The sequence below is a fragment of the Helianthus annuus genome, chromosome 15, assembly GCF_002127325.2.
Source record: "Helianthus annuus cultivar XRQ/B chromosome 15, HanXRQr2.0-SUNRISE, whole genome shotgun sequence".
Taxonomy (NCBI): Eukaryota; Viridiplantae; Streptophyta; class Magnoliopsida; order Asterales; family Asteraceae; genus Helianthus; species Helianthus annuus.
In genome coordinates this window covers 5,842,615-5,862,205 of record NC_035447.2, presented here as the reverse complement: position 1 = coordinate 5,862,205, position 19,591 = coordinate 5,842,615, and the positions used below count along the sequence as shown (strand labels likewise).

The following is a 19,591-nucleotide window of genomic DNA, read 5'->3' as shown; positions in this document are numbered from 1 at the left end:
GAAGTTTTGGAATAATATGTCACACGACTATGTTCACTTTTGCATAGATTCGTGTTATTTGAAAGGTTAAACTTTGGATTATCATAGATCAAGGTACACGAGTATTTCGCTATCCTTTTTATAATCATGTCCAGCTAATGAAAAGTATACACCTACTATTATTTGTTTTGTGGAGTTGTATAATGCTTACATCATTCTGGAGTTGTAGATCGATTAATTATATTTGTTATTAAATTAGTGGGTTATCACAGGTTCGAAAAGTAGATAATGTGAGATTAAATATATTATTATTATTATTATTATTATTATTATAATATTTAATCTTGTAGCCATTATAATATAATTATTTATATTATATAGATCAAAATATATTAATAATCTATTAATAATTAGTTGGTAATTGTTGATGAACCATATTACCCTTATCAACTAATTAGGTTTCCTCTTAGGTGTATATATAAGGAGATTATTAGAGAGTTTAAGGGTTACACAATTAGACAATTCACAACCCTCATAACATCATTCTCGGCTCTCTCTCCATAACCGAAACCTCCCTTGTTTCGGTTCATCACCATCATAACTTTACACCCTAAGGAGGAACCAGATCATCCTGACAAGTATGTCGAACTCAATGGCTGCATCTCTGCTGGCATGTCTGCTGTAACAGGTATGTAATTCATGTTTTCCATAATGTTTAAACAAAACTGATCAAAGATAAAACTAAGCAAATCGTCAACGTGATGATAAAAAACCACATGGTGACGGTATATTCGAAAATCACACAAAAAGTTACATTGTATACGAAAGCCAAGTTATTCGAACAAAATTTACACCAAGACGTATATAAAGATAAACACGACGGCCCATTACAGTAGATCAATTTAAACGTAGATAAAAATCACGCCTCAATGGTGTATTTAGAGATGAGCGTCGGGTGATTTAGAAAAAATGAAGAGTTTTAAAAACCTTATTAACAATTGCTCGGTCTAAAAACAATGTTATGAAAATTCACGTCGAAACATAGATAAAAATAACTCGCATGGAGCGTTAACATAAAAAATGAAACTCTTAAGAAAATCACGTAATAGAAATTTCTTTAAAAACTCAAAATAATAACTTTATTAAAGTTTTGAAATTGTAGCGTAAATCAAAATAAATAACCAACTAAACTCAAGGGATGTAAGCTAATAGGAATTTCTTTAAAAACTCAAAATGATTACTCCACATATGTATTACTTATTTACTTTTGCTACAACAACAAAAAAAAATAAAAAAAAAAGACACACACAATTGAGGATCAAATCAATAACCAAACACCAAAATTAACCGAACTGAACGAAATTTTATTACAATAACTGAAACTATTGATTATGCTTAGTAAACTAGACCCAACCGTAAAGACCTTAGCTATTACACTTATTCAACCATATCTCTTTTACATAAAAGCAAGAAATATGGCACTTACCACTACTATTTTCATGTTACAACCTCGAACATTGCTTTGGAGATATGAACATTTATCGTCTTAGGATCAAAGTAAGCCTTGTAGTAGAAGGTTTTTGCTACAGTTAGAAACGTGTGTTTCACATCTTGATCAAGGTCATCATGGGGCGAGTCGCTCAGCACAAGTTGCACTAGTTCTTGCATTTTGGAGTCTATTGCCGTGCTCGTAGTCCCATTGTCACAATGTGTGGTGCCATTCTCCTAACGAAATAAAAACATGTTTTCTTAGTTAAAGTGAAAAAAAAAAAAAAAACGAAACAATATTAATAAAACTCAATCCGGCCTTAATATATGAACTTATGTATTATCAGTGTCGGCCTAGAGCAAGTGCCGGGTGGGCTACCACTCAGGGCCCAAATTGAAATAGGGTCCGGAAAAAATATTTATAAATTTATTTATCTGTATATATATTTAAAAAAATATCTGTATGTTTTTAAAGAAAAAACTTAATGGTCCTGGATTATAAACCAAAAACGTTAAAGCTCAACTATTTTGAAGCCCAACTGTTTTATTGTGTAATGGATTAATGACTTGACCCAAATCAATAAACAAACATAAAGAATTAATAAATAGGGCCCAATTTTTTTTATCTTGTACATGATGACTTTTTTTTTTTGTGATTTTCGAAGACGAACTTGTGTATTATTATACATATAATATATTAGTTAGGATTTATTTTAGTTATATTTTAACACTATCATTATACCTTGGACTTGTGGAACTTAAATAGTTCTATACAAAGGTAGTTAGTGACGGTTGAAAGCCGTTGATATTGAGGATGAGCCAAAAGTTCAACTGATACCAATCTGCCAGCTGTTATGTTTATTGTTTGTATTATCAGTTCAGCTTGTAGTGCCACGTCTTCTCCATCTTGCAATCTCAGCAACCACATTTCCCACTAATCACAAAAAAAATACAAGTGTCATTGTAGACAACACAAGCTGTCACAAATCACATAAGGTTTTTTATATATATATTTTATAGGTGGTTTAGAAAAAAATCATTTGTATTTATAAATGATTAGGCTAGAGGGTATGGTGATGATCCTCCAAGGGAGGATGATCTGCTACGTACGCGCCATGTAATAGTCCTTCTAAGGATGGTCACTAGATGGTATGGGAGGATGATCCTCCCCCACCACTTTTTTTTTATTTTTTTTTAATTTCTATGCCCTATGTACAAGTATTGAAGCCTAATGTACAAATCTCATTCACAAACAAACAAACAAAGTTGGGCCCACCATGTGGATCGTCCTGGACGTCCATATCTTGACGTTGAAGACGGGGACGCGGGGGGGGGGGGGGATGGGTCGACGCCGGCGCCGGACCGAGACGGAGGTGGGGGACGCTGCCATACCGTGCAGCCTTAGAGAAACTAAACTAACCTTAAAACTGTGGAGGGGTAGGAGGTGACTTTAAGCAAAGTTAACAGGGGAAGTAGGATTAGCATTTGGTATCAGGTATCACTACTAAACCGTTCGGTTATATACGATATCGGTACCAGCACCTATTTTTTCTATTTTTCAGTATCGGTACTGGTATTTTGGTCTATTTACCGATAAATACCAGTACCGGGAACCAGTATATTCAATACCAGTATCGGTACCTGTTTTGTCCGTTTTTCAATACCAGTGTTGGTTCAGTACCTGTCTGATATCATGCTCATCCCTAAGGGGAAGCGAGTTTCACATTTATGAAAGTTATTTATTTTCAATATATTTCATTAAAATATAAAACTTGATTTTTCTATATAGCTTGTAATTGTAATATTTGTTTTCTTTTCTAAATTTTAAATATATAGTTTTGTTTAATTTTTTTCCACGTCGAAGGTAAAGTTTATTAAAAATTGAGTTGTATTTAAAATAAAATATTTTTTTGTCACAAAAAATAAACAAATATTTTATTTCACATACTTTGTCACAAGAAAGAAACAAATATTTTATTTCACATACAACTTGATTTTGGATCAAATTTACATCATAACGCAGAGAAAAAAAAATACTAAGCAACACTGTATTTTAATTATTATTATTTTTTTTTTGTAAACTTTAAAAAAATGTATGTTTGATAAAATATCGAAAAAAAATCACGTTTAACCTAGTGAAACTCGCTTCCCACTCCCCAGCGACCGTCGCTTCCCACCCCTATGACTTGCCTAGTTTTACACTCTTTACAAATCATTTACAAATACGATATTTTTTTTTAAAAAAAGCCACCTAAAAATATTTAATAAAAATCCTTAAGGGTAATATATATCGAGCTTACCGCATGATGGAGGTATTGGTGGATGTCTTGACCATGAACCATGAGTGTATCCAATGCAAGCTCGTGTAGGGTTCCTCGCAGTGCAACCATCACCTTGTGCCACGGTTCTCCATTTCTTTGCAACCAAACAAATCAAGAACAATGTTAACACACAATAGGGACTATAGAAAGACTCAAGTCACTAAAAGTTAAACAAACTTATCTTTAGGCTGTAATTCTAAATTTAAGATAACATATAAAAAAATCGTACATGGAATGTCTTTTGGAAGTAGATTTCTTTCGAAAATCGTCAACAAAAGCTTGTCTATCATCTTTTGAGAGTTGTGGTGAATCAAAAAACTTTGAGATGGCGTCGATCAATATGGCGGTTTTCGCCCATGATACTCGCTCCTTGGACCTTTCTAGTTCAAATATGTTGGCTGCGGCCAGGTAATATGCGACCAAAAGGCTTGTGAGATCGCTTGTCCCGAACTGTTTGATACCAAATTCCACAAACCATCTACACATAAAATAAAAATTTTACCGAATTCTACTAGGGTTATAAACGAACCGAGCTGAGATAGCTTGAGCTCAGGCTTGAGGTTAGATGAGCCAGCTCGGTTCAATTGTTTATCTTAAAGAGCTTAAATGTTGAGCTTGAGCTTAGCTCGCAAAAAGCTGAAGACAACTCCTTTATTTTTTATTTTTTAAATTATTTATTTTTTACACATAATAATACATATAATGCAGAATTTATAATCTATGTTCAATGCATAATTTGGGTCTGATGTAAAATTTAGTATTCCTGAACGTGCGATACGTACGATATTAAATCACGCATGTTATAAAAATCAAACCCTAGTCACGCATGAACAAAAACACATAATCACGCATGTAGAAAATCAGAAATCACGCATGGGGTAAACCCTAATCACGCATGTTATAAAAATAATTACGCACATTATAATTTTCTATCGTACGTTAAGGAATATTGTATTTTACACTTTCAGTGTATGCATATATATAGAGAGAGAGAGATTAAAATTTGAGCAATAATTTAAACAAACAAACAAGTGAGCTTACCTTTACTCAGGCTCGGCTCATTTTCAAACAAACTAATTTCGAGCGAGCCTCGAGGAATACGCTTTTTAAAGAGCTCTAGATTCGACTTTTTATTAAACCAATAAAGTGATTTATATTTATAAAACAACATGACAAAAATAGCAGACTTAGTATCTTACTGTTGAATATTGTTCCATTCGAGCTGATGCATGGCTTGGCAGTTATTGTAGTCCAATTTAGCCATTTCAAGGTACGTATTATTGCTCACTTTTCCCATCCTACATTTTCATAATTTCATTAATTAATTACTTTAATTATTTACAAACAATAAATATAATAATAAATAAAAACAAATCTGTTAATTAGCACTAGATAAGATCATTCCATGCATACCAATTAGAATGCATGCAAGTATGCAACTGACAGCCAAAATTGTGCAGAGAGCTTTAAGGAAAAATCCAAGAACATGTTGCAGGTGAATAAGTTCAAGGCATACAGTTGTTTTTACTCATAAGCTATTATAGCACCCCAACAAGGTGGAACGACAATCCTGATAACTTAACAATGACAAAAGTGTCCATGCAACAGACCAACCGACTTGCAATCTAACATTTATTTATAAGTAGGGTCACAGTCACCCGCGCGGTTGAAATTCAGTACGTGATGCACACCATGACCATGGGCGAAGCTTTTAAGGGGCGGGAGGGTACGGCCGACCCCCCAAACTTTTCGCTCAATAGTGGAGAGTATGTAGTTTTTGTATAGAAATTTTTGGTATATGCGTTTTCGACCCCTCGGTTTTATAGATATTTTTAGGTCCGGTAACTTCCGCCCCTCGGGTCCGGAGATCTCAAGCTTCGCCATGACAACCGATGAATAAATTTGTAAATTTATATCTAGATGTGTTATTTTATTTGCGTTGTATCTTGACTCTGAATATTAAAATAATAAGAAAATGTAAAACAATATAAGGTAAATAAGAAAGGTAAACGAAGAAGAAAACGATAGGAACTCGCCTGGTTTCAGTGCACTCGGTATAAAAAAGTAAAAAAAATATGTCCAAAAGGGTATCGTTGCATTTGTTTTAAAAAACTAAACTAAAAAAAGCCAAAAAAGAATAAAAAAGACAGGAAAACAGAAATAAGAAAAGCAAGTGCATATTAGCAAATCTCCAAAGCTCACATTAGCCTATGATTACTATTCAACTTATCTTCTTTTATATACGGATAACGTATCTAAGTTTATAACAATTGTATTTTATCGTTAGAAAATAGTAATACTATTATACTAATATTTAGAAGTTGACATGATATTATATGATGTTGCAATGCATAAAGTTTTATCCAAGCAAAATGGATTTTAATAATCCAAACTACAACATATATTAATCCATACTGATAACGTGACCAATGTACTCATAAGTTTTTACTTTCGATGACAAGGGCAATCCAACTATAACGAAAAAGTAATTCCGTTTGCCTCCAATGAACAATTGAAACTGATTTTTCTATATGTGTAAGTTGTTTTGAAAGGACATAATTGAAAGTTAGAAAGATACATTTACTTAGAGTAGGACCCCCCCCCCCTCCCGGGGGCGCAATGGAAGTGAAAATCAGAAGTATTATTGGTCACATAATCATTTTGGATTATTATCGGACAATAGGGTATAGTTAAACTATTAATATCTAGTATCCCACATGATAATAATATTTTTACTATTTTGATTGAATTTAACTAGGAGATAATAAGTACATAATTTGGGTGAAAGCAAAACCTAAAGAAATAGAATTTCATTTTTTACCCTCAAGATCTATTTTACTCTTAGTTGTAGTACTCAAGTTGTGTGACATATATAATTTTCCTATAATAAATGACTTTGTTATCAAATTTAGTAACATTTTCAAAATGTTGTTGCAACTTTCATCTTTTAAACTTGTCATACCTGTATAAGGTTTTCCCGATCCAAACATCGTCCTCGCCTCCATATTGTTCCAAGTAGTATCTTGTCTCGAGTCGAGGTAAGCTCGCATACCATGGTACATTTAGTGCATATCCAACCTGTTGATTTATAATTCAAATAAGTTTCTATAAGTAAGTTTGTATAAAAGATGTCACGATAGAGCCTTTTAGCAAATAGTTCTAGAGATTTTGTCGATAATTGTTATCGAAGTAATTTTTGCATATATGATATACCTCTCCAGGCAAGTCCTTGGAAATGATCCATTTATCGAGAAGCTTATTTTTCGATTGGTTCTCCTTCAAGTAGTTATATGAAAACTTCTTTGCATCGTCGAGAATTTTCTCTCCAGGAAAGCAAAATTGTGAAGCCCTATACATATTGAACATCCCGGTGGTGGCTTGTGTTGACTGCCCAGCAAAGCAAACAAATTTACCATCTTTCTCAAACTGTCGAAACACATCTGTCGCAAAAACGCCATTAGTCCCAGTTTTGTTGCTAAAGATTGATAGCGGCGTGACAAAGCCTAAAACCAACCTGGAGTGACTTCATAACCGTGCATTCTCAAAACCCTAAAGCCCATCGCGGTATCATCAATATCTTGTACATTTGAGTTTTTCGCCCAACAAATCCCATCATTCGTCCAATACCTAAAATTGAGTTCACTCGGATTCACCATCAAACGATCTTATTACCATTTATATGATTCACTTACGTAAATGATACCCTTAGATTTAGGAGGTGATTTGTGCACACCAAACAATGCTTTAGCTACTATGATATAACATGTTATATACAACTTATATGTGGCATATTGTTATTAAGGGCATATGATATATGCATCAATTCTAGAGGTGTACTAATTGTGTTCGCTACGTTTAAGGAATTAAGGTGTACACAATATTTCACTATACATGCTATTCAGTGAGACCTAGGGGGGGTTATGATGATAAATTTTACAATTAAAAGAAGATTAATCCTTATTATAAGAGTTTCTCTATAGATAAACATATAGAGGTCACGTGTACAAAATCAGCAAATAGTGTGTACATTTGTGGTAGTAATTTGCATATATACCTGTGGATATACTCAACACAATTCTTGATCTCCGGCTTGAAATAACGAGCAATCCCAAGTCGTTGAAGGTAATCAACGACCCATATATGTTCGAAAAGATCCACCGGGTAGACATTCGGGACTACAACATATCATAACACAAAAACTTGTTAAGCTTCCATAATTAATTAATTATAAACAAGTTCCCTTTTTAACAACTAAATGGTTCCATAAACCACTATTAAAACATACCTCCACCATTGAATTTGGTAACAATATTTGTAAGATAATGAAGACACTTTTCATCTTTTGTATTCATGAGTGCAAATGCAGTAGATGATGGAGAAAAGAGAAATGATCCATCTTTGCACTGCAATTTTAGAAGCTTTTCCCACTCCAAATCAGGCATTCCTTCCAAACTATGAAGTAAAGTTGTAGGCACTTTGTGTAGTACTTCCTTCGGTATCCTTTTCAACATAAAAACAAAACCTCACACTTATGTTTGTATATCGGTTTTTCCTACTAAAGCAACCTAATTTGCTCAATGACGGAACCAAAATTTCTTGGTCGGGGCTCATCATAAAGCTGAGAGTTTAAACTAATGTTTTTCTTAATAAACACTTAAGATTTAAACAAGACAAAATTTGGTGATCAAGGTTAGCGGAGCCCCTTGACCCTCTGGTTTCGTCAAATTTGATATCAATACTTTTTTTTCTTTAAAAAATAATGGCTTTAAAATACTTGCTTTGAGAGCTTTAGGTTTCGACTTGCATAGATCTTTTTCATTGCGCGAGTATCCTCAGGGACTTCGAGTTTTAGCTTACGAGCCATGTTTATGAGTGAAGGGAACGCCACTTCAAAACCAATCGGCATATGTTCCCTATCCTCGTCTTCAAGTTTGCTTATGTTTTCTTTCAGAAATTTCAATCCTGATCAAGTATGTCACCAAAAATATTAGTCACAAAAATAAAACAATAGTGACAAATGTTTATGTGGTTTTCACACATTTCTACTTAAATATGGTTATTATGTATTGAACGTCCTTGTATATATGTACACACTACAAATATTTATGCGGTTTTCACGCATATCTACTTAAATATGGTTCTGTATTGAACGTCCTCCATATATACACAAACCACTTTTGTAGAAAAACATAGCGACACAAGCTAGAATGTGAATGAACAAGGATTTTGGGCACAATGGACTAATGAACAAGATTTACCTTGTTGGCATTTACTATGTTGAACGTTCCAAAAAGTTAGTGCAATAACGCAAGCCAATGTATTCAGGAGCCTATCGTGAGCCGAGAATATTAAAGGGTCGCCCCAAGAACCATCGGATAGTTGATTGTTCACAATCCATTCCAAACTTGATGGAAACTGAGGACCATCACTTCCATTGACATCTTGTACGAGTGCAACCCAAGCCGTATCATAAGCAGATACACTTATCTCTCCGTCGTCCATAGAACCCAACATTGTTTTTATTATGTCTACAAATTGTGTAATTTCATCGCTTGGATACACAATCTTTAACAAAGTGAGTATATATGTTAGAAGATAAAAAAAATGTAAATATAAAAGTAATAACGAGAAAGAACAAAATTTCTATGTTATTTAGATACTATACTTTTAAAAAGCTATTAAAGTAAATAGCAAACTTTTTAAGGGATATTTATGGCTAAAGGTCACAGAACCAATTTTGATTAGAAAAAAAAACTAGAAGAATATTATAAGTATATAGTGTTTGACAAATGTAGGGTGAGCAAACATACATGTCTTATTTATCACTATTAAGCATTCTATACATATGTATGGTGTATTATGTGATTCAAAAAAATATTCATTTTAAAATTGTTACTTTGTCTATAGATTAATTTTTTTTTAATTTAATAAAATAAAATTAAAAATACCTTGTGCGTGTCCTCGTTATTCGTCAAGTTGTCATCGTGCAAGTTGATTAGTGGCAAATGATTCTTTTGAAGTAAATCATAGTATTCTCCACCTACACACATAGGGATACACATTAACGTAGTTACAATTTACAAAGTTTTCATTGTTCATAATTTATGTGTTTTCTTTAAGATTGTGTACGAGAACAAGAAAGAAAACCAACATAGTGTGGATTTGCTATGCTGGCTCTATTCTAGAATCGTAAAATCTTCCATCATTAAAAAAAAAGTCATAATGTGCATTGTAAGCTCGTTTAGCTTAAGCGTCAACTCATTTTCTTTATTTTTTTTAATCAAAATATCTTTGTTGTAACTTAAATTGTTACATAATTGTTTTATACATATTTATACTTCGGGTTTATAGAGTATTAAAATGCTAATAATAATAATAATAATAATAATAATAATAATAATAATAATAATAATAATAATAATAATAGGTTACATTCTCTTGTCGATCTCTAAATATGCCTATGTATCATGATCAAGTTAATGTCACGCTTGATCTAGCAACCCGCAAACATGATCAGGTTAACAACCTAATTTGTTGATGTAGTCATATAGTGTAATAGTGAGCCCAACGAGTTGTAAATGTGTTTTTTTTTCTTTGCTAATGTAGGGTTAGCTCACTTGGTAGAGAGGTATATGCCTCTTAACGAAAGGTTCCAGATTCAATATCTGGACAAGAAAATATGATATTATTGTTGTAAAGTAGAATTGAACAAGAGCAAGAAAATATACCTTTATAATGGATTATCTCTTCAACAACAACAATATATTTTATTAATAGTAGCAACTAAAATTTTAGTTTTTTCTCCTAGTTTAACCTTTATATTATTGTTGGTGAATAGTTGAAGTGCATGTGAAAGAAAAAAGTTAATTAAAACCATTGAAAAGTTTTAGTTTCGCTAATAAACCCACAATATGATTTACATAAACATTGGGCTTTAATTTATATCTAAAAGGCTACATTTCGGATGCTTAATACCTTGTATAGGAGACTTCGATACGGCTTTGCACTCGAAACCAGTATGTCTAAGATTTACATTTCCTGTAAAGCAATAGCAATATTTAAAGACTAACTAAACATATTTTATTCACAATAAAAATAAGTTATACAAAGCATATAATCATTGTATTATTGTATCATACTTGGTTGAGTATTTGAGCCTAATTAACTATACCCCAATGATCATTGAATATGGGAGTAGAATTTTGAGTTCACATATACGTCTTAAAATATATAAACATTACTCGTTTAAAAATTAAATAAAATGGGAAGCGAAAACAAAAGAAATCCATGAAAAAATAGACGTCAGAAATACATTCGTTTATAAATCTAACAAAAGAAACTAGTAAAAGATTAATTTGTTTAATACTTCAAGTCATTTTTGACGATACACCCGTATATAAATATATCTAAAATATAAGATTTTCTGTCAAATTTTCTTCAAAAAGAAAAAAAAAACAGTGGTTTCAATATGATAAGGTTATTTTTAGTATAGAAAAAGAAAGTGTTGTTGTGTTACTTATAAAATATAAGTTGCTTGAAATTAAAGTAGAAAAGAATAAATTTTTAATATATGTATGAAAATGTATAAACTCAAGTTTAAGAACAAATAAAGTGGATAAAGGGAAATGTAAGAAAAAATAAATAAAGTGGGTAAGTGAAAATGAAACAAATACATATAGCCAAAAAAATCGCTTACAGATAAAAGAAGTAGGAAAAAAATCACTAGTTTTGTACGTACATGTGATTTTTCTTTGATAAAAACGGTTATTTTTAATATTAAAAAGGAAAATTAACTTATGCTATAAATCTATAATGAGGTGTTGCTGATGTATATGAGGTGCTTAAAATGAAAGCAGAAAGGAATAAAGTTCAATGATGACCATCCTTTTTTTTTTATCTGCTTTATATTAACAACGAAATCCAACACATACGTGTATAGTGATTTTGACTTCAAATCAGATTTATAAAAATATTCTTTATAAAATGGTCCAGAACCATCGATTAAACTTTATAAAATGAGAAAACAACAGATTACAAATAAACGGCAGGTAAACGGGTAATAAGTTACGCCGTAACCCCCTTTTGAATTCCACATACGTGTATAGTGATTTTGACTTTAAATCAGATTTTATAAAATATTATTTATGAAATCAATAGAAACTATCGTTATTTTTTGTATTCATGCACAAACACTGATGAAGAGAGAGAGAGAGAGAGAGAGAGGGATACTGGTGGAAGGAAGAAGACAATGAGAAGTGGCAGCCGGAGAGAAGCGGTGGTGGTGGTGGATGGTGGTGGTCCGAGAGAAGATGCCGGTCTTCATGGAGATGAATTAAAGGGATTTGTTTCTCACAGGATTATTATATTATTTTTGCACTAGTGTAGTTGTGTCATCTGCAGAAGCAGTTTATAAGGTTTCACAGTAGTGAAAGCTACCTTGCAAGCTTTAATATACATCCTATATTTATAGCCCACGAGGTATAGAATGAGTGAGTGAATGGGTATCATATATGTAGACACACACCTATATATAGGTGGCGAGTAAATTACAGGAAAAAAGAAAAGGAAATATTGAAAAAGGAAAGAAGGCACATGCTTGTCATGGTTTAATGCCAACCATGGTAGATGAAACAAGGGGGGTGATGTAGCAATCCATTAATGGTCCTACGTGGCTATTGATGACCCAACCCATGCCCCCACACCCTTTAATCTTATATTATAATGGTTGTAAGTGGATGACAGAGATAATGTTATTGCTTATCTGTATATTTGTGGTACAAGGTTCACCCCTATTATATTTTTGGATTATTGGATTTTAATAATCCTAACTTTCACACATTGACCGCCATTAATCAAAACTTCAAAAATTTCCTCTAACAATACCAACTTGTAAGAATTTGGCCCTCATTGATCTTTTTCTAACTGGGTTAGTTTTTTCCTAACATGACACCTTATGTGGCACAAACTTAGTTCTTATTAAAAAAAAAAAAAGAATCTTACCAAAAATCCTAAAAAAAAAATCAATTTTTACAAAAAAAAAAGTATTTGCTAATTTACACCACCCGTAAAAGATCCTTACATTTGCTGAAAATGGCTGAAAACGCCAATTTGATATTTTTTTTTTATACTTATGTTTGTAACATGTTAATCTACGTGTGTGCAAGAAATGAGGGCAAAAGTCGCACGTGAAGTCGAAGTTCTCTAAATCTCACAACTCAAGTTAGTTTCTCTCTTGATCATATACGTGATAAGGAGAAAACGGTTTGAAGTGTGAAAACGGTGAGAACGGATCCTGGTCGAACACGTGGCAGGCGCGCTAAATGATGGGTATGTTTGGCATGGAGCTTTTAGGAGCTTCTTGCTTTAAGCTTTTAAGAAAAACTCCTACTTAATAAAAAAACCTTGTTTGGTTGAATGGGCTTGAAACTTTTAGGTTAGAAGCTTGAAGCTTTTGGTTAAACGCTCCTACTAGTAGCGTTTAGAAGGAGCTACAAGATTTTAAGAAAAAAATGACTATTTTAACCTCTAAAGATAATAATTTTTTTAATGCACAAACTTTTTTAAATTTTTAGTTATGTCCATTTTGATCATTTTATACATTCTATTAAAAGCTCCAGCTACACTGCCAAACACCAAATATATCTAAAAAGCTACAGCTACAGCTACCAGCTTCCAGCCACCAGCTTCTTTTGCCAAACATGTCACACCCCGATTTTTCGATATTGCGGAAGCGTCGCGAGGTGTGGCCAAAGCGGTAATGGTTACATTCATCAAGTAAACAACACATTTAAACCATAATAAGATGTTCATCCATACATTTATTTAAAAACCATAATTTACAATCCAACAACTTGTTTCAAAGATAAACTACAACTTTAACAACATTGTTTAAAGTTTAACACAAGTTTACAATATATGATAATTAAAAACAGGATGACATCTAAAAGCTGGACTTCTCAACAACAACACGGGCATGTTTTTCCAAAGTCATCCACTGATTACCTGTAATACATGTTAGTTTTGAAAATCGTCAACAAAAGCTGTTGAATTCATGTATTAAGTTTGTGTCAAATAATTCTTCAAAATATTTGATAGATTTAAATTGGTATAAATGAAACTTGTAAGATCATTAATGTTTTGCAAGGACACTAATTTGTATGCCGAATAGGAGGCAGCCAAACCTTGACGATATACTGTGTCTGAGACACTCGTTTTAGACACAAAAGCACGCTTAACGATCTGTTATTGTTGTTGTTAAGAGTGGGGCTCGCCAAAACCCAATAGATCTATCAGTTTCGTTCCTCGGTACTTGTTTATACATTTATGGCCCCTTCGTTTAATCCTCATCCGCATGTGATCTAAATATTTTCATTTTTATAATCATACCAATTGTAACATGTATACATCCCCGAAAATTTAAAACTATAAACATTTAAATAAAAGAGGAAAACATGAACTCACTGATTTGCGCTCCGTGCAAATCTCTATATGATGTTCGGTTTGAGTCTCGACCTACAAGTGTTCTATTTCCGTTAGACACTTAAGTTTATGTTTGATTTTCGTACAAGTCGTTCATCTTGAATTCGTTATTAGACTTGTATTTGTTTGTTTTCTTTGTTTGTATCTAATATATATTTACGTCATATATATTTTATGTCTTTGAATTTGAATGGGCCTAGTCTATGAATTAAGTATGAAAACCCTTTTCATCTTTTGTTTGTATGGGCCTAGCCCAAATAAGTTATGTAGGAATGGGCCTAGCCCAAATAAATTATGTAAGAGCGGGCCTAGCCCAAAATGGTTTTATAAAAGTGAGCCTAGCGCAATTTGGTTTATAAGAGTGGGCCTAGTCCAAATGGGTTATGTAAGGATGGGCCTTGCCCAAATTAATTTATAAAAAGTGGGTCTAGCCCATGTTGATTTATAAAAAGTGGGCCTAGCCCAAGTTTATTTATAAAAGTGGGTCTAGCCCAAATTGGTTTACAAGAGTGGGTTTTAGCCCAAGTAAGTTTGTAATAGTGGGCCTAGCCCAAAATGATTTATAAAAGTGGGCTAGTTCATATAATTTATTTAAATAGGTTTATCTTAATGGGCTTGATCCATGTTTTTAAGAATCCTTGTATTTTTCATAAAAATTTAGTTTGTATAAAAATTGCTAAGTATTTTTATATAATTTATAGTTTCTAGTGCATATACATTTTTAGTAAATTTTGTGTGACGGTTTGTGTTTATTTTGATCGTTTTGTTCGCGTCGTCCGTTTCGTCCGCATCGTCAGTTTCATCCGTGTTGTATATATCGTCCGTGTCATTTGTTTTGTTCGTTTTGTCCAATTGTCTGATTTGTTTGTTTATGTCCAAGTTTGGACAAATATATTTTATACTTGTCATGTTTCAAGTGTGTGTGTATATATATATATATATATATATATATATATATATATATATATATTTGTACTTTTTATGTAATTGTATATTTTTGTATTTATTCCTACATGAACTAAATACATAATATTTACACAAAATATATACACATAATTGGTCACATCTAAATATATATTTTATCCTAAAAGTATATATTTATCCATTACTAGTTTAAGTAAACTTTAAAAATTTTAACTTAAACTTTTTCACCCAAAACTTGTTTAATTATGATAAAAAAATTTAAATCACTTTCAATCCAATAAACCCTTATTTAATTACACTTTGATCACAATTAATTGTTATAAAATTTGGCCATAGTTTCCCCTAAACTATGGACTTCACCCATGTTTTATAAACATGTTTGTAATCATTTTTCAACTCAAGTGATAATCAAATATCAAAGACTGATCTTTTAAATCATAAACTTTTAACAAGAATGTTATGAATTTGTGGTATTTTCATCTCTTTCCAAAAATGGAAACTTTATTAGTACTTTTCAACAAAATTTCTAAATCTTGAATTTTAAATAAAAATTTATACTTTATACAATTCATAAAATCATTTTTATTGTGAAGACATGTTCATAATTCTTCAAAAAAATGGAAACTTTGTTGGTACTTTTTCCACACAATTATTAGATTATGTATCTTATATAAAAATCTATACTTAAGTCACGAGAGTGACAAAGTGCCTTAGACAAGTAAAACGGGTCGAACATGTGCTAGAAATGGAGTTTGTATGTGTCTTGTAATGGTGACACCCATTCGGCATCCAAACGGGTCAAACAAGTTGGGTTACAAACATATAAACTAATAATCATCACTTGTGATTGGTCATATATTAAGCGTAGGCCGTGTAACGGACACGCCAATTCATTGTAAAAGCATGAGCCATTGTAGAGGGATTATAGTTCGGAACATTGGGTTGTCAATTGATTCCGAAAAGCATGATTAAATCCTTGGAATTAAGCATCTTAGTTATTGCATAAGCAACCCTCGGGAGGGGAGCAAAAGCTCATATTTGGTAAACGTAGAAACGGGTGCATTCGCTTAAAGTTTAAAATGATAATAATACATATTGTGGAACTTGTAGACAAATGGGTCGAATAAACAAGAGATGAATTATAGGACAACTGTTGTTGAAATGATGTTTTTATGCAAATCGTGTTGATAAACGTGTCCGTAATTAAATTACGGTCACGTAGGAAAAAGAATTGGCTAAAACGGACTTACGGATCCAAAGTTATGACCATTTGAAGTTGAATATAGTGAAAATCCGGAGCTGGCAGAAAATGCAGGTCCAGAAACTGGACCTGCTGGAAAACGTGTTCCCCCGCGCCACACGACAGGGGTAAGTAAATCTGGCGCGACACGCGGGGGCCGCCCGCGCCACGCGAGGACCCTTCGCGACACGTGACAGGGTGAAAAGTTGAATTATATTTTATTTTTGATGGTTCAATACTAGAACTCGTTTATAAGCATTGTATATATGTCATATCTAACTTTTTAAGTGGTTTTGACTCTAGGTACTAATGGGGTCCTTCCGGATGATGATCAAGCATGTTACAAGAACCGAACACAAATTTTGGATGCTTCCGCGTTAACTTAATCTTGACTAGACAATGTTTTGATGTAAATGAATTGTAATCAATGTTTTAAACTAGTCGGTAGTTAACTAGTAGGTGTTACTTGAAACCTTGCTTTTGTACTTATCATGAATATGTTTGGTCTTTACACATGAAAACTTTTGTAAACTCAGATTTTAGTATGAAATTCGTGTAATTTATTATTAAATCTCGTCCTCTTAACAAGGGTCTTACATCCAACTAGCTCACTAGACTTATTGTTTCTTTGTTCAGTTGATAGACTCGGTTCAGGTTTTGTACCGGGTCGAATACCGACATTTTGTATTATTTATGTAAATTTATTTACACAATTATCTATGTGGTATTTTTATCATCCAATTTTATTAATCTAGTTCTCCGAACTAATAAAGTTGTTATTTTGGACACAGTTCCTGTATCGGCTTTGTTGTTGGGTAGTTACCGAACTAGTTGTCTAGCCTTAAGTAATAAGATTTATAGATGGATTTTTGTGCTGTTTTTAATATTTATTTTTGGATTTTTTTCGGACAATTGTTGTATTGTTCTGCAAAGTGTCGTACACTTCTGCAGAATCGGGAGTTAATCTGCGGATCAGACAATTTAATGTTTATAGAAAATTTTTAGAAGTATTAATCATAAGTTACTTCTAACTAATGTTTTCATGTAATATTTGAAGTGGACATATCTTCATGTCTCGTTTTTTGCCATGTCGGGCTGTACCGCGACTAGTTCTGGCATGAATAGTGTGTTCGCATTTCTACTAGTTTGTCTAGGAAATAATTTATATTGTTACGCAATGCAGCGAACTTGATATCCTTTCACGATATAATTTTTGTATAACCCTAGACTTTTAAGACTTAATTAAATAAAATCAAGTCAAATATGCGAAAATAAATAATGTAATAGTTGTTCAGGTTGTACGGAATTACGGGTATTTTGCCGAGTGTCACAAAACATACCCGATATGTAGGGGTGGGATTGTCATTGTTCAAGTTCCCCTTAATAAGTCGCGTTATATGCAACATATATGGCGTTTTGTTCTTTACGCTTGTTTCAATGGCGTTTTTTTTTCAAAGTAATATTTGAAATGACGTTTATGTTTTCGATGGCCTTCTTCATATATAATTTTTTTGTGCATAATGTCGCAACCCCCGACCCCTGCCCCGGGAGGCGTGCGGCCGCGGCACGTAGAGTGGGTGGTATCGGTGTTTATTAATTTGGCAGTGGAAATGAGACCTCAGGACCGTAGTTAGGATATATTTTATCAGAGTTAAAACACCAAACTTTTTATAACAAATAGATGGGATAAAACCCAAGTTTTCATTACAATACATTTATAGGGATAAACCCTAGTTTATCGAAAAACAAAACTCCTTTTTATTTAGGTAACTTTTATAGCCACTTTTCCAAGCCTTCGGTGCTCTCCGACTGGCTTCTATTAACTTCACATTAAATTACCTGAAACGCGTTTTAAAAAGATTTTATCAGCAAGAAATACTGGCGAGTGCATCACAGTTTAATCAAAACAATTTTATCGCTTTACAGTATTGAGAGCATCCACAATTACATTTGTTTATATCTATCCAATTACCCCTTTGGTACTGTCAATCCTGACTTGTGGTCATGCTACTATTCCAATAGTAACGAGTTTCAAGTAATGTATACAAAACCCCAACATACCGGCAGTAATTGTAGAATCACAAATACTCAATTACTGTTAAGTGTTATTTAAAACATTTAAGGTTTTGGTAAAACATTTTGACTCACATAAGCGGTTTACAAAAAGATGGCAAAAAGCAGATGTACTCACATTGTTTACTTAAGTATAACTAAGGCTTCCTGGTGAATCTCCTGGTTATTATCTATTAAAATTAAACAATGCACACGTGTTAGTAAAATAACCCAAATCACATTAACCATATAACTCGAGACAGAACTCCAATGACTGAGTTAGGCAGAGTCTTGACATGCATTATGGAGTCCTAGATCAATCGGGTGTGACACGAGACAGAACTCCAACAACTGAGTCAGGCAGAGCCTTGACATGCGTTACGGAGCCCTAGATTGATCGTGTAGGGTAACAAATAGGGTTATAATACTTACAACGAGGCAGAGCTTCGCTTTTTAGGGTATTATACCCGAGTATTATAATTGCCTAGAGAATTTGAGAGAGAATTCAGATTTTGAACGAGGAACAAATGAGGCCTGAAGCCTCTATTTATAGGCTGGTCGAGAGGCGGCTCGCGGGCCGCGAAACCCCCTCTAACTCTCTCGCGGCCCGCGAGAACGTAGGGTAGGATCTAGCTATGGTTAGTCAGCGAATATAGACCTGCCACGTGTCGACACGTGGCGCCTATGTGTGTCCGGCAAGTCTCTGGGCCTCGCGCCCCGCGATAGCTAGAGGAGTCCGGGTCGCGGCCTGCGACAACCCCATTTTTGGGTTTTTATTTGATTTTTAATAATATTAAAGTATTGTAGGCCCGTTTCTCGTATACGAGGTATAATTTAAGACGTTTAGGGTCAAGTTAAGGGGTTTTAAGAGGGTTGTTATACATAACATGTGATTTGGAAGGTACATAACAAACCATAGAAGATGGCACATACACATAAATGCCAAAGAAAAAGAACACTTTTCGATAGACGTTTTGTTCTTTATGCTTGTTTCAATGGCGTTTTTTTTTCAAAGTAATATTTGAAAATGGCGTTTATGTTTCATTGGCCTTCTTCATGTATCACTTTTTTGTGCATAACATGTGATTTGGAAGGTACATAACAAACC

At 33.2% G+C, this 19,591-nt stretch overlaps 1 protein-coding gene across 1 annotated transcript; it reads right to left on the bottom strand.

Moving 5' to 3' along the window:
- Positions 1-1,299: 1,299 nt before the first annotated feature.
- On the bottom strand, positions 1,300-12,278 carry LOC110910286 ((-)-kolavenyl diphosphate synthase TPS28, chloroplastic). The gene is made up of 15 exons (XM_022154979.2): positions 12,018-12,278; positions 10,764-10,826; positions 9,737-9,828; positions 9,047-9,353; positions 8,567-8,750; positions 8,074-8,288; positions 7,843-7,963; positions 7,303-7,415; positions 7,002-7,228; positions 6,751-6,866; positions 4,988-5,086; positions 4,018-4,266; positions 3,768-3,882; positions 2,210-2,401; positions 1,300-1,704 (listed from the first exon to the last, which is right to left on the bottom strand). The coding sequence occupies exons 1-15, from the start codon at positions 12,109-12,111 to the stop codon at positions 1,477-1,479; spliced, it is 2,415 nt and encodes an 804-aa protein (XP_022010671.1). The 5' UTR covers positions 12,112-12,278; the 3' UTR covers positions 1,300-1,476.
- Positions 12,279-19,591: the final 7,313 nt, after the last annotated feature.